Source organism: Pristiophorus japonicus, chromosome 8, assembly GCF_044704955.1.
Source record: "Pristiophorus japonicus isolate sPriJap1 chromosome 8, sPriJap1.hap1, whole genome shotgun sequence".
Lineage (NCBI taxonomy): Eukaryota > Metazoa > Chordata > Chondrichthyes > Pristiophoridae > Pristiophorus > Pristiophorus japonicus.
This window is the reverse complement of record NC_091984.1, coordinates 93,951,241-93,977,085: the sequence shown is the minus strand read 5'-3', so window position 1 is coordinate 93,977,085 and position 25,845 is coordinate 93,951,241. Positions and strand designations below refer to the sequence as shown.

Sequence of the window (25,845 nt, the reverse complement as noted above, 5' to 3'; positions counted from 1 at the left end):
TTTTGAGTTTTCATTTATTAATTTAATAGGTTCATATAATGCGAAACAAATACAATGCATATAGTAATGTGGAACTGCCAAATCTATTTAAAATTCACATTTGTTCATAGGTCACAGTAATGGCAACATAAATAGAAACAAGCACATGGAACAAACAGAACAAAAGTGCAACAACCTGCAACTAGACACAATTCAAGTTATTTAGAGCTAAGAATGTGGCTCTGTATTTTGTGTAACCAATTCTATGAATAATAAAATAAACACAGCTTGGAATACTGTATTCATTAGTGAATAGCTTTAAAGGTAAAATTGCTCATGTAAAAATTGCTGATCGGAAGCATTTTATTAGATCAACAAACAGACCCTATAACTTAAATAGTAGACTTATTAGCTATTAGTGTTCACTTATTTAAGACTACTGTTTGCAAATCAGAGCCTCTACTCAGTTCTACACTTCAGACTCATCCAGCTATCCGAAAGGAGAAAAACAGAAACATTACACAATAGAATAACAGTTAATATTTATTATGTCAGGACATTGGTCTGTTACATAAATATACAAAATAAAACAGCCTGAATCAGTATAGATCACAAGTTAGCTACGACACCATGCAATACTGACAAGGATCCACAATACATTACAGATTTAATTATGTACAAGGAGTGTTACAAAAGCAGTAATAAATATTTCTTGCTGAGCTTATCTGCTTCCAAATGGATAGAGGTAAGGATCATCTGGACGGTAACCATAGGCCGTGACTGGGCGGCCAGCAAAGCTAACTGGCTGACCAAATCCGTCAATTGCCATGCTGAAATGAGGAAAGAAGTTCACAATTAGTAAGTCAAAAAATAGGGTATAAAAGCACAAATCTGCGTAGCAGTTCAGGTTCCACACTAGTTTTTTCAGATACTTTTCAAGCAATTGATATCAAATTTTCATTTAAGTTTAGCTGGGAAAATAATTCAGATTTGATAAAGCATGCAAAACAAAGACACACTTGCATTTGCAGCCTGTGATATTTTTGAAATATCAGTTCATGTATAATGAATTTCTTTGAAACAAAGTAGCTGTATTTGACTAAATTAAACTTTGTACATAGCAAGAATCCACAAAATAATGAGATGACCATTTAATCTGTTTGTAATGGTGTTGAATAAAGAAGAAATATTGATCAAGACATCGGAAGAATTCCCTACTCTTTGAATATTGTCAGTTAACGAACCTCTGAAACAGGAAGATGGGACCCAAGTTTGGATGAGATACTAAAGGACAGCACCGATTACATTGACCACTCTTCAGAATATACACTGGTATACCTAGATTGAGTTCAAGTCCTGGGTGGAGACTTGAACCCATAGCTTTCTGATTCAGAGGTGAGAATGCTAATAACTATATCAAGCTGATGGTGGGCAGATTAACCACGTTCCAGACTCCAAGTCAGCCACTCAAATTACTGGGTATGTAGACATCTATCTTTATACAGGCTCTATAAACAGTTTCATGATCAGTTAAACGACGTTACTGCTAAGCTCTGGAGGATTGATCATCTTAAACAATTAAAACATTCTTCTCTTAAAAATACTTTTGTGTTTAAAGCATCCAGTAAAAGTTTGCAGATTAGTCAGTTAGATAGTAAACAAATGACAATTACAGGAAATATCATGTGCCTTGTTAATTATCCTCATTCCAGTATATATACTGCATATCAAAATATAAAGTTTACATTAAAAAGGTCTCCTTTTTCCAAGTCCTGTATTTAAGAAAAATCTAAAATCTGTTCACTTGATCTGTGCATACTTTTCATGCTGTTAATCACTAATTGCATGCTACTTCCCAGTTTTACAACAGTATTCGTCTCTGGGACCTGGGCTCCAATCCAGCACAGCTTGATTAAAGTCTCCTTCTCTGATGGCTTATTAAAAAAACGCCATAAATGAACTAAATTTGGGCAATCTCAGTTTATTTCAGACAAATTCATAGTTAAATAAAAAAGACCATTGCTAGAAATTAAGAGTGAGGATGTGCATGTGTAAAAACAATGGGCTCAATTTCCCCCAGTTATCTGCGCTTTTTTTTGGCTTAAATTAAAATATCCAAGTTTCCCCAAAGTTTCTGCACCAGCGTAACTCAGTTACGATTTTTTTAGGTTAGTATTTTTTTGTTTCATAGGGGGCATAACTTGATGTCTGCGCCAGTTTTTCCAGATTTAAGCAAGTTTGGCCAACTTACATTCTTCCTAGGACAGCGTATGTGGCCACTCCCAAAAAACCTTCTGGGCACTTAAGAAAACCCAGCGCACATTAAAAAAAAAATCGGCACAGAAAGACGCCATTGTTCTTATGTAAAATTTTGGAGGGAGTCAGGAAGACATTAAATATGCATCATGAAACTCAAAACAGAGAAGCTAAGTCTAATGCAATTCTTTAATTTTGGATTTTTTTTCAAAGTGCCACGCCACCACCGAATGTCTCCTCACCGGGCTCGAGGGTCGGAGCGTCGGCCGGCAGAATCGCTCCCTCGCCCGGACACAGGGGCTCTGCTTCCAAAGAAGCCTGGGGGGTGTTTTGCCGAGCTTGTGTCCGAGCGAGGGAGTGATTCTGCCGATTGACCCTCGAGCCCAGTGAGGAGACGTTCGGTCAGTGGTGGAGTAGTACTTTGAAAAAAATCTAAAATTAAAGAATTGCATTAGACTTCGTTGCCCCAAATGTCCTCATTGAATGCCTAGCTTCCCGTTCTAAGCAAGCCTATGGCGCATGCGCAGACCAGGGTGTGGTCCATACTTGGGGAGAGAAGTTTTAATTCCTTGTTTTGCTGTTTTGAGCTTCTTACAAAAAGGTACAATTTAATTATGGGGGCAATACTGAACATTGTTATACCTCATGCAAGCCTTCTGCATGATGGTACTGCGGAGGAGACGATTGATTCAACATCATCGCATAAGGAACCTCAGAGCACGTAGGATGATGGGCAGGAGACCTTACCCACGTTTGATATATTGAGACAGGTGTTCATATCTGCACCCGAGTGATGCAGACTGCGTGAGAAGGCTGCGTTTCTGCAAAGAAGTTGTAACCGAGATCTGTGAGTTAGTAAAAGCAGACCTGCAACCTAGAAGCATCAGGAAGACTGCTTTTGTCAGTTGAAGTTAAGGTTACAGCTGCACTTTCATTCTGTGCATCTGGATAAATCCAGACTACAACTGGGGATGTGTGCACCATTTCTCAACATGCAACACATATCTGCATTCGGCAGGTGACTGCTGCACTATAAGCTCGAAGGAATAACTGCATAAAGTTCCCCATGACTGCCCGGCAATGCGTGACAGGGCTATGGGCTTCTCCAGGATTGCTAGCTTCCCAAAGGTACAGGGCCATTGATTGTACCCACATTGCCTTGCGAGCATCTTTGGAGGATTCCAAGATGTACAGGAACAGAAAAGGCTTCCACTCCATTAATGTGCAGCTCGTGTGTGACGACATGCATCGCATCATATCAGTTGATGAGAGATATCCTGGGAGCACCCATGATGCGTTCATCCTACACGAGAGCGCTATATCTACCGTGTTTCAGCAGCAGCCAGAAGGGCAGAGCTGGCTGCTGGGAGACAAAGGGTACGGCCTCGCGACCTGGCTCGTGATGCCCCTACACATAACCCGGATGGAAGCTGACCGGGAATACAACATGTCGCACATTGCGACACGCAGCATCATAGAGAGGACCACTGGCATCTTGAAACAGCATTTCCGATGCCTCAACCATTCTGGGGGCTACTTGCAATACTCCCCTGAGATTGTCGGTCAGCTCACTGTTGTGTGCTGCATGCTGCACAACTTAGCCATCATGAGGCAGTAGCAGCTTGTAGTAGAAGACCCACCTGAGGTGAGAGTGGCTGATGATGAGGAGGAAGATGCAGATGAGGAGGACGACGACGACGAGGAAGCCATGCAACAACCTGAACCCAGAGGATGATGGCGGACCGTCGTGCCCCTTTAACGATTATTTAAGCCTTGCGCCAGCAGCTCATCTGTGAACATTTTGCTGCATAAAGGCTCAGCGGCAACTATTCCAAATGGACCATGTTTACTGTTTGGACCTGTTCCATAATGTTGTGTTGTGTTAATGGAGCAAATAATGGAAATGATTCAGTTATAATTTATAATATATTTTATTCAAAAGATTAATACTTGTTTGTACTTAACTTTAATAAAAATACTCTTGTATCAAACTTTTAAGTTTTCAGTTAAGATCACTTACAAACTTTAAGACCGCTTACCGACTTTAAGATCACTTACAAACATTTAAACTTGTAAATTTACATAACTTACGAAAAACTTTTAATTTGAGAACAGTTACAACAGTAACAATAATAACAGCAGCACCCATCTCTCCTCCACCTTACTCCAAGACCACTCGCTGCACTTTCTTGGTGACTCCACCCCTGCCCACAGACAGTGGCGCAGCGTTTCTCGGGTTGGTACCAAGCTTATTCTTTTGAACATCTTGGGTAATGCGCACTTCTTGATGGGGCGCGTGGGCAGGCGGTAATGTGGAAGGCCCGGCTTGGGCCTCTTGAGAGGCTGGTCTGGGGATTGGAGTGCGAGTGGCAGTTGATTCTGTCAATAACCATGGGGTCTGGGCATGTTCCCTTATTGCAGCAGCTAATTCCGACATTCCCTCCCTCATGTGCTCTGACAGTGTATCAGCTGCCTGCAACATTCCCTCTTTCGTGCCCGGACAGTGTTCCCATTTCTCGTGAGAGTGTTGTTACTTCTACCGACAGTCCCAATACCTCATCACCCACCCCAACTGATGGTGTCCAGGAGTGATCACGTAAGGCTCTCCGCACTCATTGCCATCATCTGAACCACGTTAGATCCTGCACCTCAGGAGAGTGCTGTCGGGCTCTCCTTCCCCTCCTCACCCTGGCTGTGCCTCGCTGCATCCCACTGGGACCCACAGCCTCGGACGGTGGAGCCCTGGGTGTGCCTCGCTGCATCTCACTGGAATCCCCAACCTCAGACTGAGAGAAACCATGGAATGTCCCAACACTCGTACCACTCAGGAAAGGGCCTGGCACCTCAATGGGCTGCACCTGCACCTCCTCCAGAGTGAGTACAAGAGTGGGGGCTTTATTCATCCCCTCCCCCTCACCCCCATGCTCTTGGTCTGGAAGGTGGGATTGGAAGATGTTCTCCTCTTCAGGCTCGTCCGCATCTGAATCGTCTTCTGCATCGGCTTCAGCCTCTTCAGGGTTGGTCTCAAGTTCTGCAAAATATAACAGAACAGACAAATGGTTAGCAGCAGAGGAGGGAGCAGGGTGGTATGAGTAGGCTCACAGCGCAGGCAGCAGGCTCATTTGAAGGACCATGATGAATGATAGCACATTGCATCAACTGAAGCGTAGCTGATGGAGACATCCCCATGAACCGAATCATGGCTAGCCCGCGCAGTACTTAACATTTAGCAAAGCCAGACTCTGGAATTTGCAGGACTTGCCCTCTCCTTGAGTGTGGGCCCAACTTGTGCAGTGGTGGTTGCTTTTCTCCAGGCAGGACCCATCAAAGCAGCGACCCGGTCTTCCAAGGGCTTCAGTGGGTGCAGATCAACTGGGCCTCCTTCTGTTCGACTTCTTTCCCTTTTGTTGTGTACCACCTTCCTCTGCAAAGACGAAAATATAACTTTTTCGAGAGGGTGTCTTTCTGCTGGGTGGGACATATATAGTCACATTTGCAATTGTAATTTCAGTGAATAAATGAAAATATTACTTACACTAACTACTTGACCAAGGTCCTGCCACTTTTTGCACTGGTCTCCAGACCTCGGGGTGGTCACCGTTGCACAGTAATCTTCTGCAAATTGGTTTCAGCATTTCTTCATTTCTTTTGGTGAAACTTGTGTGAGCTCTGCTGGCGTGCCATCTGGCCTCAATTACAGTAACTGGTGCCTCCACTTCATCCTGTGAGAAATTCTTGGTCCTTGAGCCGTGTTGCATACTGTACTGCAGCTCCGATTTTTCCACTGAGAATTAAAGTTGTCACAGACAACTGGCTCTTTAAATATAGCCAAATGCAGACCGGGAGCTGTACTGGGCATGCACGCCCAGAGCAGTCACGTAAAAATCTTCTTTCTTTCCCCGCGCATGCGCAGAAGAAGGGGGCATCATTTTCTCGGCGCAGACATTTGGCTCTAACCCCCGAAGCTAAAGGACAGGCTGCACAGTGCCAATTTCCAAAAATAAAACGGGGAAACTTGCCAGTAATTTTTTTTGGAGTAGTCAGGCGTAACTCTTGCAATACGCCAAAAAATGGCATTGGGGAAAATTGAGCCATTCATGTTACATTGATAAAGGAAGGTGCAGAGAGCAAGGAAACAATCTGAGTTACTTCCAACTCGAGAACCTTTCCCCAGGCCAGTCATCTCATTTTCATGTGAATCCAAAATACTGAGTACCATATTTTCAATGTTTCATTTAATTTCCTATCAGTTAACATTTACAAAAATGCAGTTCATTTTTAATTCTGAATTTTGAGAATATAGCAAAGTAAAATCTGAGTAAACAGAAAGTATATGGCACACAGATTACACTGTGCGATACGAGTCTAAAAACAATTGACATGTTAATTTGATCTTCCTTTCTTTGCTATTTTAATTGCAAACATATTAGATTTGTGTTCGAGTTAAGGACCTATATCTTTACTGAAATACTCCATAAAAGGTTAAAAGCAATTATGTAAAAATAATTATCCTGTACACTGAATTCAATACTTGACTCACAAAAATAATCCTGTGCCAAGTATTATTGTATGGAGAAATCCAAATTGTAACATTAGATTTTCCGCTTCTTTGCTGATGGGGACATTACTCCTCAAAGTTACTGCACCAGTAATAAAAGCCAGGTGAGATGCATTATTCAGAATAATTGAGTGGAAAATGTTCTACTTTGATCTATTAGTGGAAACAATGGTTTGGTTAGATAGTGTCCCATCAGAAAATGTCGTCTCAGGGAAGAGAAAAAAAATCAGTTACAAAATGGATCCATCCACAATACAGCAATATATCAGAGCTTAGACAGGGATGTCAAACCGTTTGAAGTTTGGGGACAGGTACTCATCAAAACCTGTGACTGGAACACACATGATTACACAATACCATGCTTAAAAAGTGAGATCCCATATGCAAAAAAAACTTCCAAACACAAAAATTCATCTTTCCACTTCTTTACCCCTATTTCTGGTGTTTCTCTCGCATTGCAATCTCGTCATTTTTTGCTGTTAAACCAGAGTGTGTAAATTTACTTTGGCGAGTGCAAAAAAAAAATTAAACCTGAAACTCTCATGAACATTGCCATGAACAGATTTGCTGTTTTCCCCACAAGAGATCATCAGTTTGCCATGACTTTACTGACCTTTAACTGAAATTAGTTTCTGTGCAGAATTTGCCAGTGAAAACTGCTTCTGTTGCATAGATTAAGGAACTTGCAGATATTTCAGACAACTAATTATTTTGACACTACTGAATTCTGCACTCTTATGTTCCTATTGAGGCTATGGAAAATTGAAAATTTTAAAACAGAGATTGATCATATCTTTACCTAACAAAACTCTAAGGGATATGGAACAAAGGCAGGTAAAATGGAGTTAAGTTACAAATCTGCCATTATCTAATTGAATGGTGGAACAGACTCGAGGGGGCTGAATGGCATACTCCTGTTCTTATGAATGGTGCTGTGCACTTCTACAAATACTGAAGTAGCACTGGGATCAGGAGCGAATGCTTTAACTCTTTGGGCCCAAGTTTCGGGCCGCGCCTAGAACGGCGCAGTCCCGACCTGGACGCCCGTTTTTCGCGCCACAAAGTGCGCCGAAAAAAAACTTCCAGATTCTCCGGCTCCCTGCAGGTCGTTTGCAGCTCGGCGCAGCGCAGCATGAGCTGTTGGGGGCGGAGCTAGGTCCCTGCGCTGAAAACAGTGCCGGGACCTCTGCACATGCGCGCTTCAGTGGGCGCGCATGTGCAGTAGCTCCAGGCGCCCAAAACTGTGTGGGAGGGACCCGAAGCACGCAGCCCCTAGCCCTGGCCGAATGGCCTCACTGGGGCTGCATGCATAAGGCTGCCTCCCACGCCCAGCTCCTGCTTCCTCCGGACCGGACTCGACCCGACTTGACTCCCGCTCCCACACCCCTCCCCCCACCGGACCGCCCCGACCCGACCTCTGGGGGAAGGGGGGGAAAGGGAGGGGGGGAGGGAGAGGGAGAAAAGTAGAGGTTGATGGGGGGAGGAGGAGGAGGAGGTTGATGGGGGGAGGAGGAGGAGGAGGTTGATGGGGGGAGAGGAGGAGGAGGAGGTTGATGGGGGGAGAGGAGGAGGAGGAGGTTGATGGGGGGAGAGGAGGAGGAGGAGGTTGATGGGGGGAGAGGAGGAGGAGGAGGTTGATGGGGGGAGAGGAGGAGGAGGAGGTTGATGGGGGGAGAGGAGGAGGAGGAGGTTGATGGGGGGAGAGGAGGAGGAGGAGGTTGAGGGGGGAGAGGAGGAGGAGGAGGTTGATGGGGGGAGAGGAGGAGGAGGAGGTTGATGGGGGGAGAGGAGGAGGAGGAGGTTGATGGGGGGAGAGGAGGAGGAGGAGGAGGAGGAGGAGGAGGAGGAGGAGGAGGAGGAGGAGGAGGAGGAGGAGGAGGATGGGGGGGAAGGAAGGAGGGTGGGGGGGAAGGAAGGAGGGTGGGGGGGAAGGAAGGAGGGTGGGGGGAAGGAAGGAGGGTGGGGGGGGGGAAGGAAGGAGGGTGGGGGGGGGGAAGGAGGGTGGGGGGGGGAAAGGAGGGTGGGGGGGGGGAAGGAGGGTGGGGGGGGGGAAGAGGAGGGTGGGGGGGGGAAGGAGGGTGGGGGGGGGAAGGAGGGTGGGGGGGATGAAGGAGGGTGGGGGGGATGAAGGAGGGTGGGGGGGATGAAGGAGGGTGGGGGGGATGAAGGAGGGTGGGGGGGGATGAAGGAGGGTGGGGGGATGAAGGAGGGGTGGGGGGATGAAGGAGGGTGGGGGGGATGAAGGAGGGTGGGGGGGATGAAGGAGGGTGGGGGGGATGAAGGAGGGTGGGGGGGATGAAGGAGGGTGGGGGGGATGAAGGAGGGTGGGGGGGATGAAGGAGGGTGGGGGGGATGAAGGAAGGTGGGGGGGATGAAGGAGGGTGGGGGGGATGAAGGAGGGTGGGGGGGATGAAGGAGGGTGGGGGGGATGAAGGAGGGTGGGGGGGATGAAGGAGGGTGGGGGGGATGAAGGAGGGTGGGGGGGATGAAGGAGGGTGGGGGGGATGAAGGAGGGTGGGGGGATGAAGGAGGGTGGGGGGGATGAAGGAGGGTGGGGGGGATGAAGGAGGGTGGGGGGATGAAGGAGGGTGGGGGGGATGAAGGAGGGTGGGGGGGATGAAGGAGGGTGGGGGGGATGAAGGAGGGTGGGGGGGATGAAGGAGGGTGGGGGGGATGAAGGAGGGTGGGGGGGATGAAGGAGGGTGGGGGGGATGAAGGAGGGTGGGGGGGATGAAGGAGGGTGGGGGGGATGAAGGAGGGTGGGGGGGATGAAGGAGGGTGGGGGGGATGAAGGAGGGTGGGGGGGATGAAGGAGGGTGGGGGGATGAAGGAGGGTAAGGAGGTGGGGAGGATGAAGGAGGGTAAGGAGGTGGGGAGGATTAAGGAGGTGGGGAGGATGAAGGAGGGTGGGGGAGAGGAGGAGGAGGGGGAGAGGAGGATGAGGGTGAGGAGGGGGGTGAGGAGGAGGAGGGGTGGGGAGGAGGAGGGGGAGGAGGAGGAGGAGGAGGAGGAGGAGGAGGGGGGGTGAGGAGGAGGAGGAGGGGGGTGGGGGAGGAGGGGGAGGGGTGTGGGGGAGGAGGAGGGGGGTGGGGGAGGAGGAGGAGGAGGGGGAGGAGGAGGAGGATGGGGAGGAGGAGGAGGAGGAGGGGGTGGGGGAGGAGGAGGAGGAGGGGCGAGGAGAGGAGGGGCGAGGAGAGGAGGGGCGAGGAGAGGAGGGGCGAGGAGAGGAGGGGCGAGGAGAGGAGGGGCGAGGAGAGGAGGGGCGAGGAGAGGAGGGGCGAGGAGAGGAGGGGCGAGGAGAGGAGGGGCGAGGAGAGGAGGGGCGAGGAGAGGAGGGGCGAGGAGAGGAGGGGCGAGGAGAGGAGGGGCGAGGAGAGGAGGGGCGAGGAGAGGAGGGGCGAGGAGAGGAGGGGCGAGGAGAGGAGGGGCGAGGAGAGGAGGGGCGAGGAGAGGAGGGGCGAGGAGAGGAGGGGCGAGGAGAGGAGGGGCGAGGAGAGGAGGGGCGAGGAGAGGAGGGGCGAGGAGAGGAGGGGCGAGGAGAGGAGGGGCGAGGAGAGGAGGGGCGAGGAGAGGAGTGGGCGAGGAGAGGAGGGGCGAGGAGAGGAGGTGCGAGGATAATGGGGGAGAAGGGAGAGAGGAGAGAGGGAAGGAAAGAGGAGGGAGTGAGGGAAGGAGAGAGGAGGGTGGGAGGGAAGGAGAGAGGAGGGAGGGAGGAAAGGAGAGAGGAAGGAGGGGAGGAGGGAGGGAAAGGAGAGAGAGGGGAGGGAGGAGGGAAGGAGAGAGGGGGGGGGGGGGAGGCTCAAGACTTCGAGTTGGATTTACAGGTAGGTGGCGTCAGGTCTCGGGGGGGGGGAGGGGGGGGAGGAAGAGCGGGGGTCGGGTCGGTTGGGAGAAGCCTTATCGACGCAGCCCCAGTGAGGCCATTCGGCCAGGGCTAGGGGCTGCGTGCTTCAGGCCCCTCCCACAGTTTTGGGCGCCTGGAGCTACTGCACATGCGCGCCCACTGTAGCGCGCATGTGCAGAGGTCCCAGCACTGTTTTCAGCGCAGGGACCTGGCTCCGCCCCCTACAGCTCGTGCTGCGCCACGCCCAGCTCCAGAGGACCTGCAGGGAGCTGGAGAATAGATAAGTTTTTTTTCGCCGCACTTTCCGGCGCGAAAAACGGGCGTCCAGGTCCGGGCTGCGTCGTTTTAGGTGTGGCCCGAAACTTGGGCCCAATGAGAGTAAACTATGTCCCTTTCCTGACCCATGTCCCTTTCCTTGCTGGACTCATTCAATGATCACAGGTGACAGAAGGTTGTCTATATGGGCTAACAGCATTTCCAGCAGCTAAAGTTTCATGTGTGATCAGCTGTACTACACTTCAAAATCATGATGTTTTGTTTGGAACTACAGAGTCTCTCAAATTCAAACCATGTAACTGCAAAGTTTGTCAAGCAGCCACTCAAAAGTTCACAGGTGGTGCTGGAATTGGACCTGTGCCCATCTGGTTAAGAATCACACAGTTCATAACTTGGGACAAAGATAATGGACCCCAAGGTGAAATGCTGCTCTGAAGCTCTAACTGAGATCACAAAAAGGCTGCTATGGTTCCTGACATGACCTGTACAGAGGGCAGAAAACCCTTTAGTTAGTTTGTACCTCCTGCTTGTCAGCACCTCTGGGCAGACAGAATTGTTTGAAACAGTTAACTGGAATCACTATACATTGATAACTGCATAACTAGTTTCACCCTATTCCTTTTTCATGGTCCTTCAGCATATACCTGTTTGTTACATTAATTAGACTCTTGCAACTGTATCCTCTAAAAAAGTTGTTTTATGTTCAAATATCCCACGTATTTTTTTGCTGCCACAAGGTCATTCATTATTATAAACTTTAGTGTCACAATGGCTATTTCTATTCCATTAGCTTTGAACTTCAACTGGGCAGCCGATATTCTAGGTTTGGCTTTCAAATGATAATCATTCCACTTTACAATTTTAAACAACTCTATATATGCCAGGAAAATGGCAGCAGGGCTGGAGCCAAAGTCTTCAGAACTGGCTGAGCAATCAACTGGGTAATCAACTATGCATATGCTCTGCAACCAATTACATAAACCCTTTGGCTCCAAACTGTTTCCTATGACATGTCCTTTCACTGTAGTGATTGGAAGTAGGATACTGATAATGATTTGATTCTGCCCCTTGGCTAGTTATTGAAACTATCATTCAACCCTGACATGTTTGTTTATTTCAATCTTATTGAAGGGATTAGGTATTTATGAGACTGACCTAAAGTAACTGGGAAGATTCAAGATATATTTAACTGTAAAGAATGAGATCTTAAAATTGCCTAATATCAGCAAGCCATTTACAATTTAAAGTCATGTTTGATTAGCAAGATAGAACTATGCTAATGTAAGATCATTTTACTTTCTTAATGCAGTGCTCCTACTTGGAATGCAGTATTCAGATAGATTACCCTCAGACAAGAACTTTACACTTGATTCCCTGCTTACCAATGTGTGTCTATATGCAGCAAATAAAAATATCAGTTTTAAGCATTTATTTCATAATTCTTCCACATTTTCCCCCCAAATACTTTATACTTTCTCCTACAGCTAAGAAAGTGGAGTTGCAGTTCTGTATGGTTATGCACAGTCTTGCTATTTGATTGGCCAACAGTGGGCTGGTAAAGAAATTTTATTTTCTTAAGATTCAGTGGTGGAATAATTCAATATCTTTGCTGTAATTTTGGGGGCATTAAATCAACTTTAAGGGTCACAAACTCCTGTACCCGATCTCCCCCAGAAATGTGCCAGCTGCAAAGTTGGCAGCCAGTGACTTCTAGGTGTGCAGGGGTAGTCAACCTGCATATGCAAATCGGGGTTCTAATGCCAGTTGTAGGACCATGATTAAAATTGGTCAGAAAATGAGTTTGCACAGTCTAAGGATAAGGGGTAAGCCATTTAGGACCGAGATAAGGAGAAACTTCTTCACCCAGAGAGTGGTGAACCTGTGGAATTCTCTACCACAGAAAGTAGTTGAGGCCAATTCACTAAATATATTCAAAAGGGAGTTAGATGAAGTCCTTACTACTCGGGGGATCAAGGGGTATGGCGTGAAAGCAGGAAGGGGGTACTGAAGTTTCATGTTCAGCCATGAACTCATTGAATGGCGGTGCAGGCTAGAAGGGCTGAATGGCCTGCTCCTGCACCTATTTTCTATGTTTCTATGCACCATCCAGTTGTTCTGCATCTAGGTGATAATAGGTGAAGCATTAATAAGTTTCATTTTTATGGAGCCAAGAGGAGCAGCAGCAGTGCTCCTCTTGGCTCCACAAAAATACTGCACGCCACTGCTAGCCCAGCCTCCAACCCCCAAACCTACTTGCGAGCTGGCTTAGTGTTGGAGCCGAGACAGGCCCTGCATCGGGGCGCCTGATTGCTGTCCACAACTCACCGGTTTAATACAGAAGTGGCACAATTTCTATTTGGCCTCAGGCTGACATTAGGATTGCGCCACCCAGTTCACCCTGGTTTCCAGCGCGAGTTGAATTTCCCTCCCAATGCTTTATCTACTGGATTAACCAAGATCCGGCACAATTCACCCATTGAGGAAAGCTGAGGGATCAAATATTAAGAAAGGCTGAAATTCAAACTTGGACTCTCCAGCTGGAAACTCATCTTTCAGAGCAATTCCAGGAAAAAAATCAAAATGAGCTAATTGGAATTTATTCAGCAAATCCCAGAGCTAAGGAAAATTTGTTTCAGACAATATTAAGCCTGTGGCTCTTTTCTGTTCCCTTCAGTGAAACATGACTTTAGCAACATTAACACTACTCATTTGATTCTTATCTACCAATTTTATTTTTACATATCCTCAGCCAATAGTCTTTAAAAATATAGAATTATAAAATCTCCGTGCTTTGTTTTGATAGACTTTACTTTAAAAAAAGAGCACTGCTGAGTGATGTCATCTCCGGATGAAATGAGCACTGCCGAGTGATTATGTCTCCAGATTAAATTACAAGAAAGAACTGAGCCTGACTATTAAAGGAGTTGAATTAAGACAATGGCTGTAACATCCCAGGTTTAAAAGTGTATATCCCCAATAGAGATGATGATCTGTGAGGCACTGATGATCATTACGATGAAGTCAATGGACATGGGGGAGGTACGAGTAGATTGGATACAGGCAAATGTGGTGCTCCTATTCAAAGATGATAAAACAGACACAGCCAACTGCAGACCCATTAGTCTTACTTCTATTCCATTCCATGTAAAATAATGGTATCAATTATCAGAATTGGGGTGCCTCAGGGCTTGAAGCTGGGATCACTACTGTTCCTAATTTACATAAACGAGTTGGACAAAATATATAAGTAGTCACAACAATGGCAGATAAGGGATACATATGCTGCTCCATGAATGTTGTTAAAATAGCCAAGAATGAAGCTGAAACAGATCTGTAAGTCTTAGAAGATTTGATGCTAAACATATCCATCCAATGCAGAGCAGCAATCAAAGCCAAAAAAAATGCTGGAGTAGACAGCCAAAATAGTAGAATATAAGTTAGAGGAGGTAATGATCAAACTTTATATTGCTCTGGTCAGACTTGAATTTTACATCCAGTTCTCGTCACCATGAAATATGAGAATGTTGGAGAAAGTGTGAAGAGATGAATAAGTATTACTGTAGTTCACTTAATGACCACTTGATGGTGCTTGGTGTACATGAGTTGTATCAGAAACTCTATGTTGCCATATACAAACAAGAATACATAAGTATTGTTATAATGCTAAATTGGTAGAAGTCTGCAGAGCTCTAAAAACGCACACGTGTGTGTGTGTGTGTGTGTGTGTATATAAAGTACCAAACACCTTGGTTTTTTGGATTTCATTAAATGTCACAATGAGTGGGAAACAAATATCATTTGCTTGTACCATTTAATACAGTTGGCCAATTCAGAATTCTGAAAAATTATGGTTGGTAAAAGAAAATTGATGCATCACTTGAGATTATGAAGTATGAAACAAAGATAAAGGACTTGGTTAGCATCTGACAAATGAAACTTGGAAAAAAAATCCTCCCCCCTCCACCCACCCCACCCCCACCCCAACAAACCAGATACCGTAAATTGAGACTTTAATTATCACATTTAACGGAACTGATGAGGTAGTGGGTTACAAAACTGTACTTTGACATCGGATTTCGGTTCGTCTAGCACCAATTGAAGGGATGAAACCATACTTTTTATGATGGGCACAATATTCCCAGTGAAATTATATTCTTTTGTTCTAAATACTGGACTAGAAAAGGCATTTGTACCCAATATGCCCATTCCCTTCACAGGCCATGTATCCAATCCCATTCACTCAATCGTAAAGCTAACCCTCCAAGGTAAAGATCCATGACATTTCTTCCCAATCCCAAAGGGTAATCAAGCAAACTCCAGATCAATTTAATCTTCCAACCTTGGTCCTAACAGTACAAAACCATCCTATTCCAAAAAAGTATTTGTCTATTTTTGAAACTGTGTATCCATTTTTCTAAATAAGGAAGCCAGTGGAGTTTGGGCAGCCTCAAATAGGCATGTGACCACTGCACAAAAACAGCCCATAATCTCACGTTAAATTAGCAATCTCAGAAAAACTTCATGGAGGCGGAGGTGGGAAATAGAAATATTAGGTAAAGAAAGACTGTAGGGCCTCTGGTAGTATTAATACAATGTAAAGGAAGCTATATATCCTAAATTGAGTCTGTGCTATACCCTGGCCTGAATCTATCACTGTCCAAAAGTGGGAACCCGTTAAATCCCCAGCATAGACATCCCTCAACTTAATAAGTTACGTAAATTCACCTTCCTATACCCACCAGGAGTGTCCTTACAGGAGCACACTTGCAGCATGATGAACAGAAACAGTAACTGTGGTTAAAATAGCCCAGAATTGTTTTTTAAATGTGCTGATTCAAAATTAAAAAGACGTGTACTCAAATAAGAATAGCATCAATGTGTTTTGGAAGTAAAGGTGGTGTGGGCTGATGCTTGGGGTCCCCTATTTGTATATGGCCAGCAGGTGGTCTGCACTTCTAGGATCTACCTGCCTTTGTTCCTTTACACTCCCGGAGGGAGCCTTTCTATCTTTGCCAGGTTTTCCATGCTCCCTCCTCCTCTGCCATTCTGCTGTATCCTCTGGACCCATCTTTTGTTTTTATCTCATTTTGCCTTGCACCATCAACACTTTGTCATTTAATCACTTCTGCCCTCCACTCCAGCCTCTCCACATGCCGATAATTTGATTGAAAACAAGCAAGGTACCCATTCCGGTTTTGACTCGGTCACTTCTCTCGCCATCTCCATTATGCAATATATCCTCGTTCAGTGATTGATAAACTTCATTATATACGGACTGACAAGCATATACTTTTTCTTTTGTTCATTCATGGGATGTGGGTGTGTCTGACAAGGCCAGTGTTTATTGGCCATCCCTAATTGCCCTTGAGAATGTGATGGTGAGCCACCTTCTTGAACTGCTACAGTTCGTGTGGTGAAGGTACTTCCACGGTGCTGCTAGGGAGATAGCTCCAGGATTTTGACCCAGCGACGATGAAGGAACGGCGATATATTTTCAAGTCAGGATGGTGTGTAACTTGGAGGGCAACTTGCAGATGATGGTGTTCCCATGCGCCTGCTGCCCTTGTCCTTCTAGGTGGTAGAGGTCGCGGGTGTGGGAGGTGCTGTCAAAGAAGCCTTGGTGAATTGCTGCACTGCATCTTGTAGATGGTACACACTGCAGCCACGGTACACCGGTGGTGGAGGGAGTGAATGTTTATGGATAGGGTGGCAGTTAGGCATTCTGCCTAGTCCTTGATGGCATCAAGCTTCTATAGTGTTGTTGGAGCTGCACTCAACCAGGCAAATGGCGAGTATTCCATCACTCTCCTAACATTTGTCTTGTAGATAGTGGAAATACCTAGCCTCTGACCTGTTCTTGTAGCCACAGTATGTGTGTGACTGGCCTAGTTAATGCTGACCTCCAGGATGTTGATAGTGGGGGATTCAACAATGGTAATGCCATTAAATTTCATGGGGAGGCGGTTAGACACTCTCTCGTTGGTCTTGCTGCTTGTGGGCAGGGACTGCTTCACTATATTAGGAGTTGCGAATGGAACTGAACACTTTGCAATCATCAGCAAACATCCCCACTTCTGACCTTATTTATGATGGAGGGAAGTTTATTGATGAAGCAACTGAAAATAGTTGGGCCTAGGACACTGCCCTGAGGAACTCCTGCAGAGATATCATGATACTGAGCTGACTTGCCTCCAATAACCACAACCATTGTGCTCGATATGACTCCAGTCAGTGGAGATTCCCCCCCACCACTGCTTTCCATTCCCTTCAATTTTACTAGGGCTCCTTGATGCCACACTCGGTCAAATGCTGCCTTGATGTTACCCTCACCTCACCTATGGAATTCAGCACTTTTGTGCATGTTTGGACCAGGGCTGCAATGAGGTCTGGAGTTGAGCGGTCCTAGCGGAACCCAAACTGAGCAGGTTATTGGTGAGCAAGTGCTGCTTGATTGCATTGTCGCTGACACCTTCCATCACTTTGCTGCTAATTGAAAGTAGACTGATGGGATGGTAATTGGCCAGATTGGATTTGTCCTGCGCAATTTTCCACTTTTTCGAGTAGATTTTTTTTTAAATTATTCGTTCCTGGGATGTGGGCATCGCTGGCAAGGCCAGCATTTATTGCCCATCCCTAATTGTCCTCGAGAAGGTGCTAGTGAACTGCCTTCTTGAACCGCTGCAGTCTGTGTGGTGAAGGCACTCCCACAGAGCTGTAGGGAGGGATTTTTACCCAGCAACAATGAAGGAACGGCAATATATTTCCAAGTCAGGATGGTGTGTAACTTGGAGGAGAACTTGCAGCTGATGGTGTTCCCATGTGCCTACTGCCTTTGCCCTTCTAGGTGGTAGAGGTTGCAGGTCTGTGAGGCGCTGTCAAAAAAGCCTTGGCAAGTTGCTACAGTGCAACTTGAAAATGGTGCACACTGCAGCCTGGCTGATCGGTGGTGGAGAGAATTAATATTTAAGGTGATGGATAGGTTGTCAATCAAACGGGCTGCTTGTCCTGAATGATGTCGAGCTTCGAGTGTTGTTGGAGCTGCACTCACCAAGGCAAGTGTTGGAGTCGATTCTGCGCTCATCCAGGCAAGATGTCAGTGTTGTAGCTGTAGTGGAACAGTTTGACTAAACATGCGGCTAGGTCTGGAGCACAAGTCTTCAGCACTTACAGCTGGGATGTTGTCAAGGCCCGTAGCCTTTGCTGAATCAAATTGGCTTAAGATTAACTTCTGTGATGGTGGGAACCTTAAGAGGAGGCCTAGATGGATCATCCACTCGGTACTTCTGGCTGAAGATGGATGCAAACGTTTCAGCCTTGTCTTTTGCCACATCTCTTTTGAGCAGCATATTGCTACATTTGCTGGGATGCCTGACGTAATTAAGTTTCATACATCTCATTCTTCATAGTCACATTGTGCTTTTGCCATTCCATTGAGCAATGAAGCCTTCACAAGAAGTTGACAATATACATTTAGTTTGTCAACATACAGGACAAACTCAGTGAGACTGGAGAATAGTCAGACAGTAAAAAGTCAGTTTAAAAAATGAGCATTGGCTGTAATCTACCAAAATTCCCTGGATTCTGGGCCGGTCCCAGCAGATTGGAATACCACAAATGTAACGCCCTATTTAAAAAAAGCAGGCAGACAAAAAGCAGGAATCTATAGACCAGTTAGCCTAACATTTGTCGTTGGGAAAATGCTGCAGTCCGTTATTAAGGAAGCGGTAACAGGACATTTGGAAAAGCAAACTTCGGTCAGGCAGAGTCAGGTTTTATGAAAGGGAAATCATGTTTGACAAATTTGCTGGAGTTCTTTGAGGATGTAACGAGCAGGGTGGACAAGGGAGAACCAGTGGATGTGGTGTATTTGGATTTCCAGAAGGCTTCGATAAGGTGCCACATAAAAGGTTACCGTACAAGATAAAAGTTCACGGGGTTGGAGGTAATATATTAGCATGGATAGAGGATTGGCAAACTAACAGAAAGTCGGGATAAATGGGGCATTTTCCAGTTGGCAAACAGTAACTAGTGGGGTGCCGCAGGGATCGGTGCTGGGGCCTCAACTATCTACAATCTATATTAATAACTTGGATGAAGGGAGTGTAATGTAGCCAAGTTTGCTGATGCTACAAAGATGGGTGGGAAAGCAAATTGTGAGGACACAAAAAATTTGCAAAGGGATATAGACAGGCTAAGTGAGTGGGCAAATTTTTGGCAGATGGAGTATAATGTGGGAAAATGTGAGGTTATTCTCCTTCGCAGAAAAAATAGAAAAGCAAATTATAATTTAAATGGAGAAAAGTCGCAACATGCAGTACAGAGGGACGGGGATCCTTGTGCATGAAACACAAAAAGTTAGTATACAGGTACAGCAAGTAATCAGGAAGGCAAATGGAATGTTGGCCTTTATTGCAAAGGGGGATAGAGTATAAAAATAAAGAAGTCCTGCTACAACTGTACAGGGTATTGGTGAGGCCACACCTAGAGTACTGCGTACAGTTTTGGTCTCCGTATTTAAGGAAGGATATACTTGCATTGGAGGCTGTTCAGAGAAGGTTCACTAGGTTAATTCTGGAGATGAAGAGGTTGACTTATGAAGATAGGCTGAGTCTATACACATTGGAGTTCAGATGAATGAAAGGTGAGCTTATCAAAACATGCAAGATAATGAGGGGGCTCGGCAAGGTGGATGCAGAGAGGATATTTCCACTCATTGGGAAAACTAAAACTAGGGGACTTCGGGCCCAAATTTGGCCAACCCAAGTTTTTTTCAGCGCACTCACGTGAGATGCACTGATTCCTAGGCTCAAAACAGCGCCAAAAAGATGTCCCTGGATTCTGGTCGCTCTGTTGACTCTCCCAGGGCTTGGCGCGGCAATTCCATTGGGGGGGCAGAGCTAGGGCCCTTCATGTGAAAGAGTGCCGGCAGGGGGGCGGAGCTAGGGCCCTGCGCGTGAAAGAATGCTGGCAGCGCTGCGTTTTCGCATTGGAGCGTTCGCGCATACGCAGTAGCAAATAACATTGGCAATCAGCCAGTTCCCTGTGCTCTCCTGCCCGGTCAACCCGCTCGCACCTATTCCTGGCCGAGTGGCCTCCCGCACCAGCCGGCTGGCCCGCTGTCCGTTGATTCCTGCAGTCAGCAGCCTGTGTCTTCTGGGAGCCCAGCCCCGCCTGCCTGTGTCTTCGAATAGTTGCTCCAAACTAACTTAGGCCAGCATATGTGGCCATTTGTGGCCGCACAGAAAACCCTTGCGGAGAGTTAAGAAATCAGCGCAGGTGGCCAGAGATTGGGGGGGGGGGGGGGCGGAGGAGAAAGGGAAGCACTAAACACCTTCACAACAACTAATACAGATCTTGCACTGTAACTGTTGCATAATTTACACATTCCACTACATATAGGCTTCATAAAATATACACTTTTTAATATCATTTATATCGGAAGACAAAGGGTTTCATAAAACCAGTTATGAATCAAATATTTTGCCAGCAAGGCTATGAACGATGGTCACTTGCGCAAGGTACCTGAGGGTGCCCATGCAGTTACTCCCAATAAGGCACCTGTGGGTGCTGATGGAACGTTCCCAACAGGGTATCTAGTGGGATTTTTAAAAAATTGACCTAAGTCATCATTACTACCAAAACAAAAACCACAACCAGACATTTGCTGGTACTGAGACACCAAATCTAAGGACAGTTTTCTCTGGTCATTCTCACCTCTTAACAGCCAGTTGCATTGTGCCATTGACAGAGACTTTTTCCAAATCATTTAAAGAAACTCTCCTCCCCCCCACCGATCAAAACTCTTCCCACGCCCCCTCCCCCATCAAACTCTTCCCCCTTCCTCCCCTATCAAAATCTTCCCCCTTCAAAACTCTACCCCCCACCCCACCCCGATCAAAACTCTTTTCCCTCACCCCACCTATCAACCCCCCCCCCCCTCCCTCACCCCACCTACCTACCCCCCCCCCCGACCAAAAGTCTCCCCGCACCAACCTGTTTCTTGTAGCCCTCAGCCACTTGGCCAGGGATGGGGCGGCGAGCATCGGGTCCGGCTCACAGCCTGCAGGACGCGCTGGGAGGGAGAAGAGCTACTATGCATGCGCGCAGACTCCACTGCGCATGCGCGCAGCTGCCGGCACTGTTTTCGGCACAGGGCTGTAGCTCCACCCCCCCACTCTGAGAAACGCCACGCCAGGACCCAGGTCACACAGCAGAGGGCCAAAATCGTTAGTAAGTTTTTTGGTGCTGTTTTGAGCCCACAATGTCACCGCATCTCGGGAGAGTGCACCAGAAAAAGGGGTTGGGGAAATTTGGGCCCAATGTCTCAGAATAAGGGGCCGCTCATTTAAAACTGAGATGAGGAGAAATTTATTCTTTTAGAGGGTTGTAAATCTATGGAATTCTCTGCCCCAGAGAGCTGTGGAGGCTGGGTCATTGAATATATTTAAGGCGGAGATACAGATTTTTGAAAGATAAAGAAATAAAGGGGTATGGGGAGCGGGCAGGGAGGTTGAGCTGAGTCCATGATCAGATTAGCCATGATCTTATTAAATGGTGGAACAGGCTCGAGGGGCTAGGTGGCCTACTCCTGTTCCTATTTCTTATGTTCTTAAGACTAAACCAGAAAAAATGGAGGAAATCCTAATATGAGAACATGCAAAATAGAAGACTTTTCTTAAGACAACCCAGAATTTATACCTTGCGTGTTTTATGCTCTGTAGAGTTCTACTTGATTTCTGATATCTCAGTAGACCTTCAGATTTACAAAACTGATAACACAAGCAAAGTTAACAACCACCCTCAACAGAGAATGGAAAAATTAACAGAAGATTCAAAAGGTGAAGAGCCAAAGTCCTTCACATGACAAAACCAAAGATAAAACGTGTTTAAAAATAGAGGTAGTAAATAAGGATATTATTTCTAAATACATATACAAATCACTGTAATATAGAGTGAACAAGATAAACCATTTTTATTCCATCTTGACTAATATATCATTGTTTTCTCTGTTGATTGTAGGCTATTGAGTAAAGAGTTAAATTCTAACCAGCCTCCCAATAACCAAAGTCCAATCTGATTTGAAATATATTTTAAACCAGCAAGCATTCAGGATAGAAGTGTTCACCACCAGACAGTTGCTCAACTGATTAATTAAATAATTTCCAGTCATCATTTCTAACTATGGCCTTTTTCAGTGCACAGAATTCAAATTTTTCCAACTGGCTTGCCAATCCTGTCATTATGAAATCTATTCGGCAAAAACGAAAGCCCTTTGGGCTATACTAGTGGCTTAAGTGCTTGATCCTTAGTGCATCAAAGCTGACAGCTTTTCTTTAAATTGGCCTGTAATACTTGGAAATTGCTCAGAAATGTCAGATATCAGATCATATCCTTTGTTAAAAATCATATTTATTCATTTTATTTTAAGATTTTGCCTAAGTTACTATCATCTGTCAAGTCCCAGTTCCTGAAACATTATATTGCCATTTTTTGTGCTTTTTCAAAATCAAAATCTTCAAGACTCCATTTAAAATCGGCAGCAGCTTTTTTATGGTCTTTATAGTTTTAGGTCAAAACTATTAACCCTTTTCCTTTAGTGAGGTATAGAGAAAAAAAAATCATTAAACTGAATGGCTTGTTGGTGGTAGAGGGCCTCCCAGCGAGGACAAAGTAATTGTACAAAACTTTTTTTTGAATGAGTCTGCTAAGGTTTCAAACAATACAAAGTAGATAATGGCAACTATACTGACAAATACTCCACTTTACACCACTAAAACCTCTATAGTGTTCACACTATTGTGTCATGTTTCAGTTGATGCCTCAGGCATAATTAAATTATCAGTGGTGAGCTGTGGGGCGTCGAGTAGCTTAAAACAGCAGGAGCGCTCTATTCCCAAACAGATGGCTGGCTGCTCATTCTAATTTCAAGGCTGCCTATAACTCTAACTCACTTGCAAACATGGAGGGGAGGGGAGGCATTCTGTCCAGACTGAAGGTGAACAACTGCAGTTTACAGCAGTAACTTTACCACAGATTTGCCACCAGTGTTAATTTTCAGCTCTGGGGTAAAAAGAAAGCCTTAATATATCAGGTGCAGTCACTGCTCTTCATTTCAGGGTCGACAATTTAATTAGAGCCCGCAAAGAGTGGCTAAACAACTCCTCGCACCACTGACTATTTAAAAGTGAAATGTATTCTGAAGCTCAGCTTCGTCACTGTAGAATAAAACTGATCTATATCCAGCACTTGTTTGTTTTCGGCATTTTTTTGTTTTCACATGCTTAGAACTGATAGTGTGTAAAATCCAACTTTAGTTCCTAAATATCTGTTCAACTTTGTTTTTAATATTTTTCTCTCTCTTGTCTGTTTTCTTATCTCTGCTAAGGGTGTTGATTCCTTGCTGGAATATGGTTCCTCTTTGGCCAGATGCTCATCCAATTGGTCAGCAATGCACACTGCCATAAATTAAGTCAGGCAGACCATTTGGCCAGCAGGGGCATCACAACCAACCCTAATCTTATCTTACCTGATGTCCTGCCTTCAGTAGGTCACTGATAACGAAAAGTATGACATTGGCTGATATTCTGTTCCCCGAGATAATTGCAGTTTTGGATGAGACATTAAACCAAGTCTGTGCTCTCGGGTGGATGCAAAAGATCCTATGGCACTACTTCGAAGAAGAGCAGGGGAGATATCCCAGGTGCCCTGGGCAATATTTATCCCTCAATCAACATCACTAAAACAAATTATCTGGTCATTATCACATTGCTGTTTGTGGGAGCTTGCTGTGTGCAAATTGGCTGCTGCATTTCCTACATTACACCAGTGATTATACTTCAAAAAGTATTTCATTGGCCCTAAAGCGCTTTGGGACGTCCTGAGGTTGTGAAAGGCACTGTATAAATGCAAGTCTTTTTTCCTAACTGCTGCCCAACTAAGATCAGCTAACTCAGCAAATGTCAAACCTTGAATCTTCCTGGCCTGTATGGCTCACCCTCTCATTACCTTAATCAGCCGAGCCATCGGGACTCCTAAACACGTTTTACCTTAAGTATTACACTGACAGGGAACATTAATTTCTTTTTATGCATCCTCCTCTCTGGATTCTTTTAAACTTCTAGACATTTAGAAGTTGATATGAAAAGTTTATACGGATATGTCTATCAGTTAATACTTCATTTTAAAATTGTACTGCTATTTTAAGGCATCCGAGGAATAATAAAATACACAGCACAATTAAATTTTGTTTTTACAAATTGAGAATTACAGCTTGTATAAAACTCTTCAAATGAAAATGACAAAGGAACCCTGTGTGACCAATTAGGTCAGTTCTGAACCACAATTCTACTAATGACTCCATATAAAATAAGACTTTAAACAAAACTGGGTTTTGCCATAGTAAGCTAGGTTTTCCTTGCAGGAAGTTTCTGGCCCTTTACTCATTCACTAAACCATGCCTTTGATCTCTCTTGCCTGTCACTTCTCAGGTTACACAGTCCTTTCAAAATGCAGTAAATATCAAGTGGTTAGCTGGTAATTCTATTCAATTTTTTTTAAATTCCTTTCAAATGATCACATGCTGTTAAGGGCACAACAACTGCCAGCTGTATATTTCCTTTTGAAATGCAGCTACAATTCTTGAAGCAATATTTAGTTTAGCTTGCAACCTTATTAGAGCACTCGGGTCTGCTTGAAGATGGCAAAAAAACTAATTTGCAAAGGCATGTGCACATCAGTTTAATTAGCTAGTGATGAGCAGTTACAGAACACCAAATGTGGGACAACTTGGTAGCTGAACAGCACAGCACTGGACTCCCACCTGGGGAACAACTGATTCAAGAAGAATGTGGTAGCATTATACATAAGGTTTCTCATGATAAAAGTGTAGGAAATGATTCCACGTCAATTATTACAAATAGAGGACTTCTTGAGTCACTTTTACAAAAGAAAAGCTTATCTTCAAGAAATGTCAATGGTAAAGTTATATGCTGACCTTTAAGAGATGTTTAAAAATGCCCTATTGATCCCGTTTTCTTTTGGAAAATGAATTGTATTAAAATCACTTTCTCTTCTATGAAGCTTGTCTCACAAAAGGAGCCACAATGAATCCACTTCATCTTCAACAATATGTTTCCAACACACTTACAAAGCTTTGAGTAATTTATTTAAAAGTTACAGATTGAATCTGCAACTTAGGGATTACTTTATATTAGTCTAATCACATTTTAACATCATTTTTTGGACAATGTCAGCTTTCCATGCAGGAAGAATCTCAAGTCTCTTCTAATAACTATAGTCTTCTCTTCCTAGCATCATCCCAGTGAATCTATGCTACATGATCACGATTGTTTTAGTGTCCTTGGGATACCCAAAAACATCTCCACAATTTAGCCCCGATTTGTTCCACACAGACAATTCTCCTCAGTTTTTCTCAATGTTTAATGGCTGACCCATCCCTATCCCCAGGAGCACAGGAACCTTCATGTCCTGTGGTATATTTAATCATCTTAATCCAATTCTTTTCCCAACATATATTTATCCCAATTGTTTTTGAAGAGTTATGGTCAGGTAGTTCAGTCAGTTGAAGGTTGAAAGGTCCCATGCTCAAATGCTAGGGGAGTCAATCAGTCTTTAATTCTTCCGAGGTGGTTGAAATTAAGATCTTAGGTCTGGGAAGAGAACTGAAGATTGAGTTCAGTGCATGCCAAACTGTTGCAGAGCCGGCCGTTAGAAATTCCTGGTTGGATAGCAAACAAGCAGGGATCCACTTTGCACACAAAGTTACGTGGGGCCCAAGTTTCGGGCAGCGCCTAGAACGGCGCAGCCCCGACCTGGACGCCCGTTTTTCGCGCCACAAAGTGCTCCTAAAAAAAAACTTAGATTCTCCAGCTCCCTGCAGGTCCTCTGGCCCTCGGTGCAGCGCAGCACGAGC

The 25,845-nt window shown here is 45.3% G+C and overlaps 1 protein-coding gene across 6 annotated transcripts in view; it reads right to left on the bottom strand.

The window, feature by feature from the left end:
- The window catches only part of kifap3a (kinesin-associated protein 3a), a 256,736-nt gene continuing 230,891 nt past the window's right edge, over positions 1–25,845 (bottom strand). For 4 of the 6 annotated variants that reach the window (XM_070887101.1, XM_070887100.1, XM_070887103.1 and 1 more), the window contains one exon: positions 1–809. In XM_070887101.1, the coding sequence (XP_070743202.1) occupies positions 701–809 (109 nt within the window). In that variant the 3' untranslated portion in view covers positions 1–700. The remainder of the gene's footprint in view (positions 810–25,845) is intronic. The other 2 variants (XM_070887104.1, XM_070887105.1) reach the window with 2 other exon arrangements.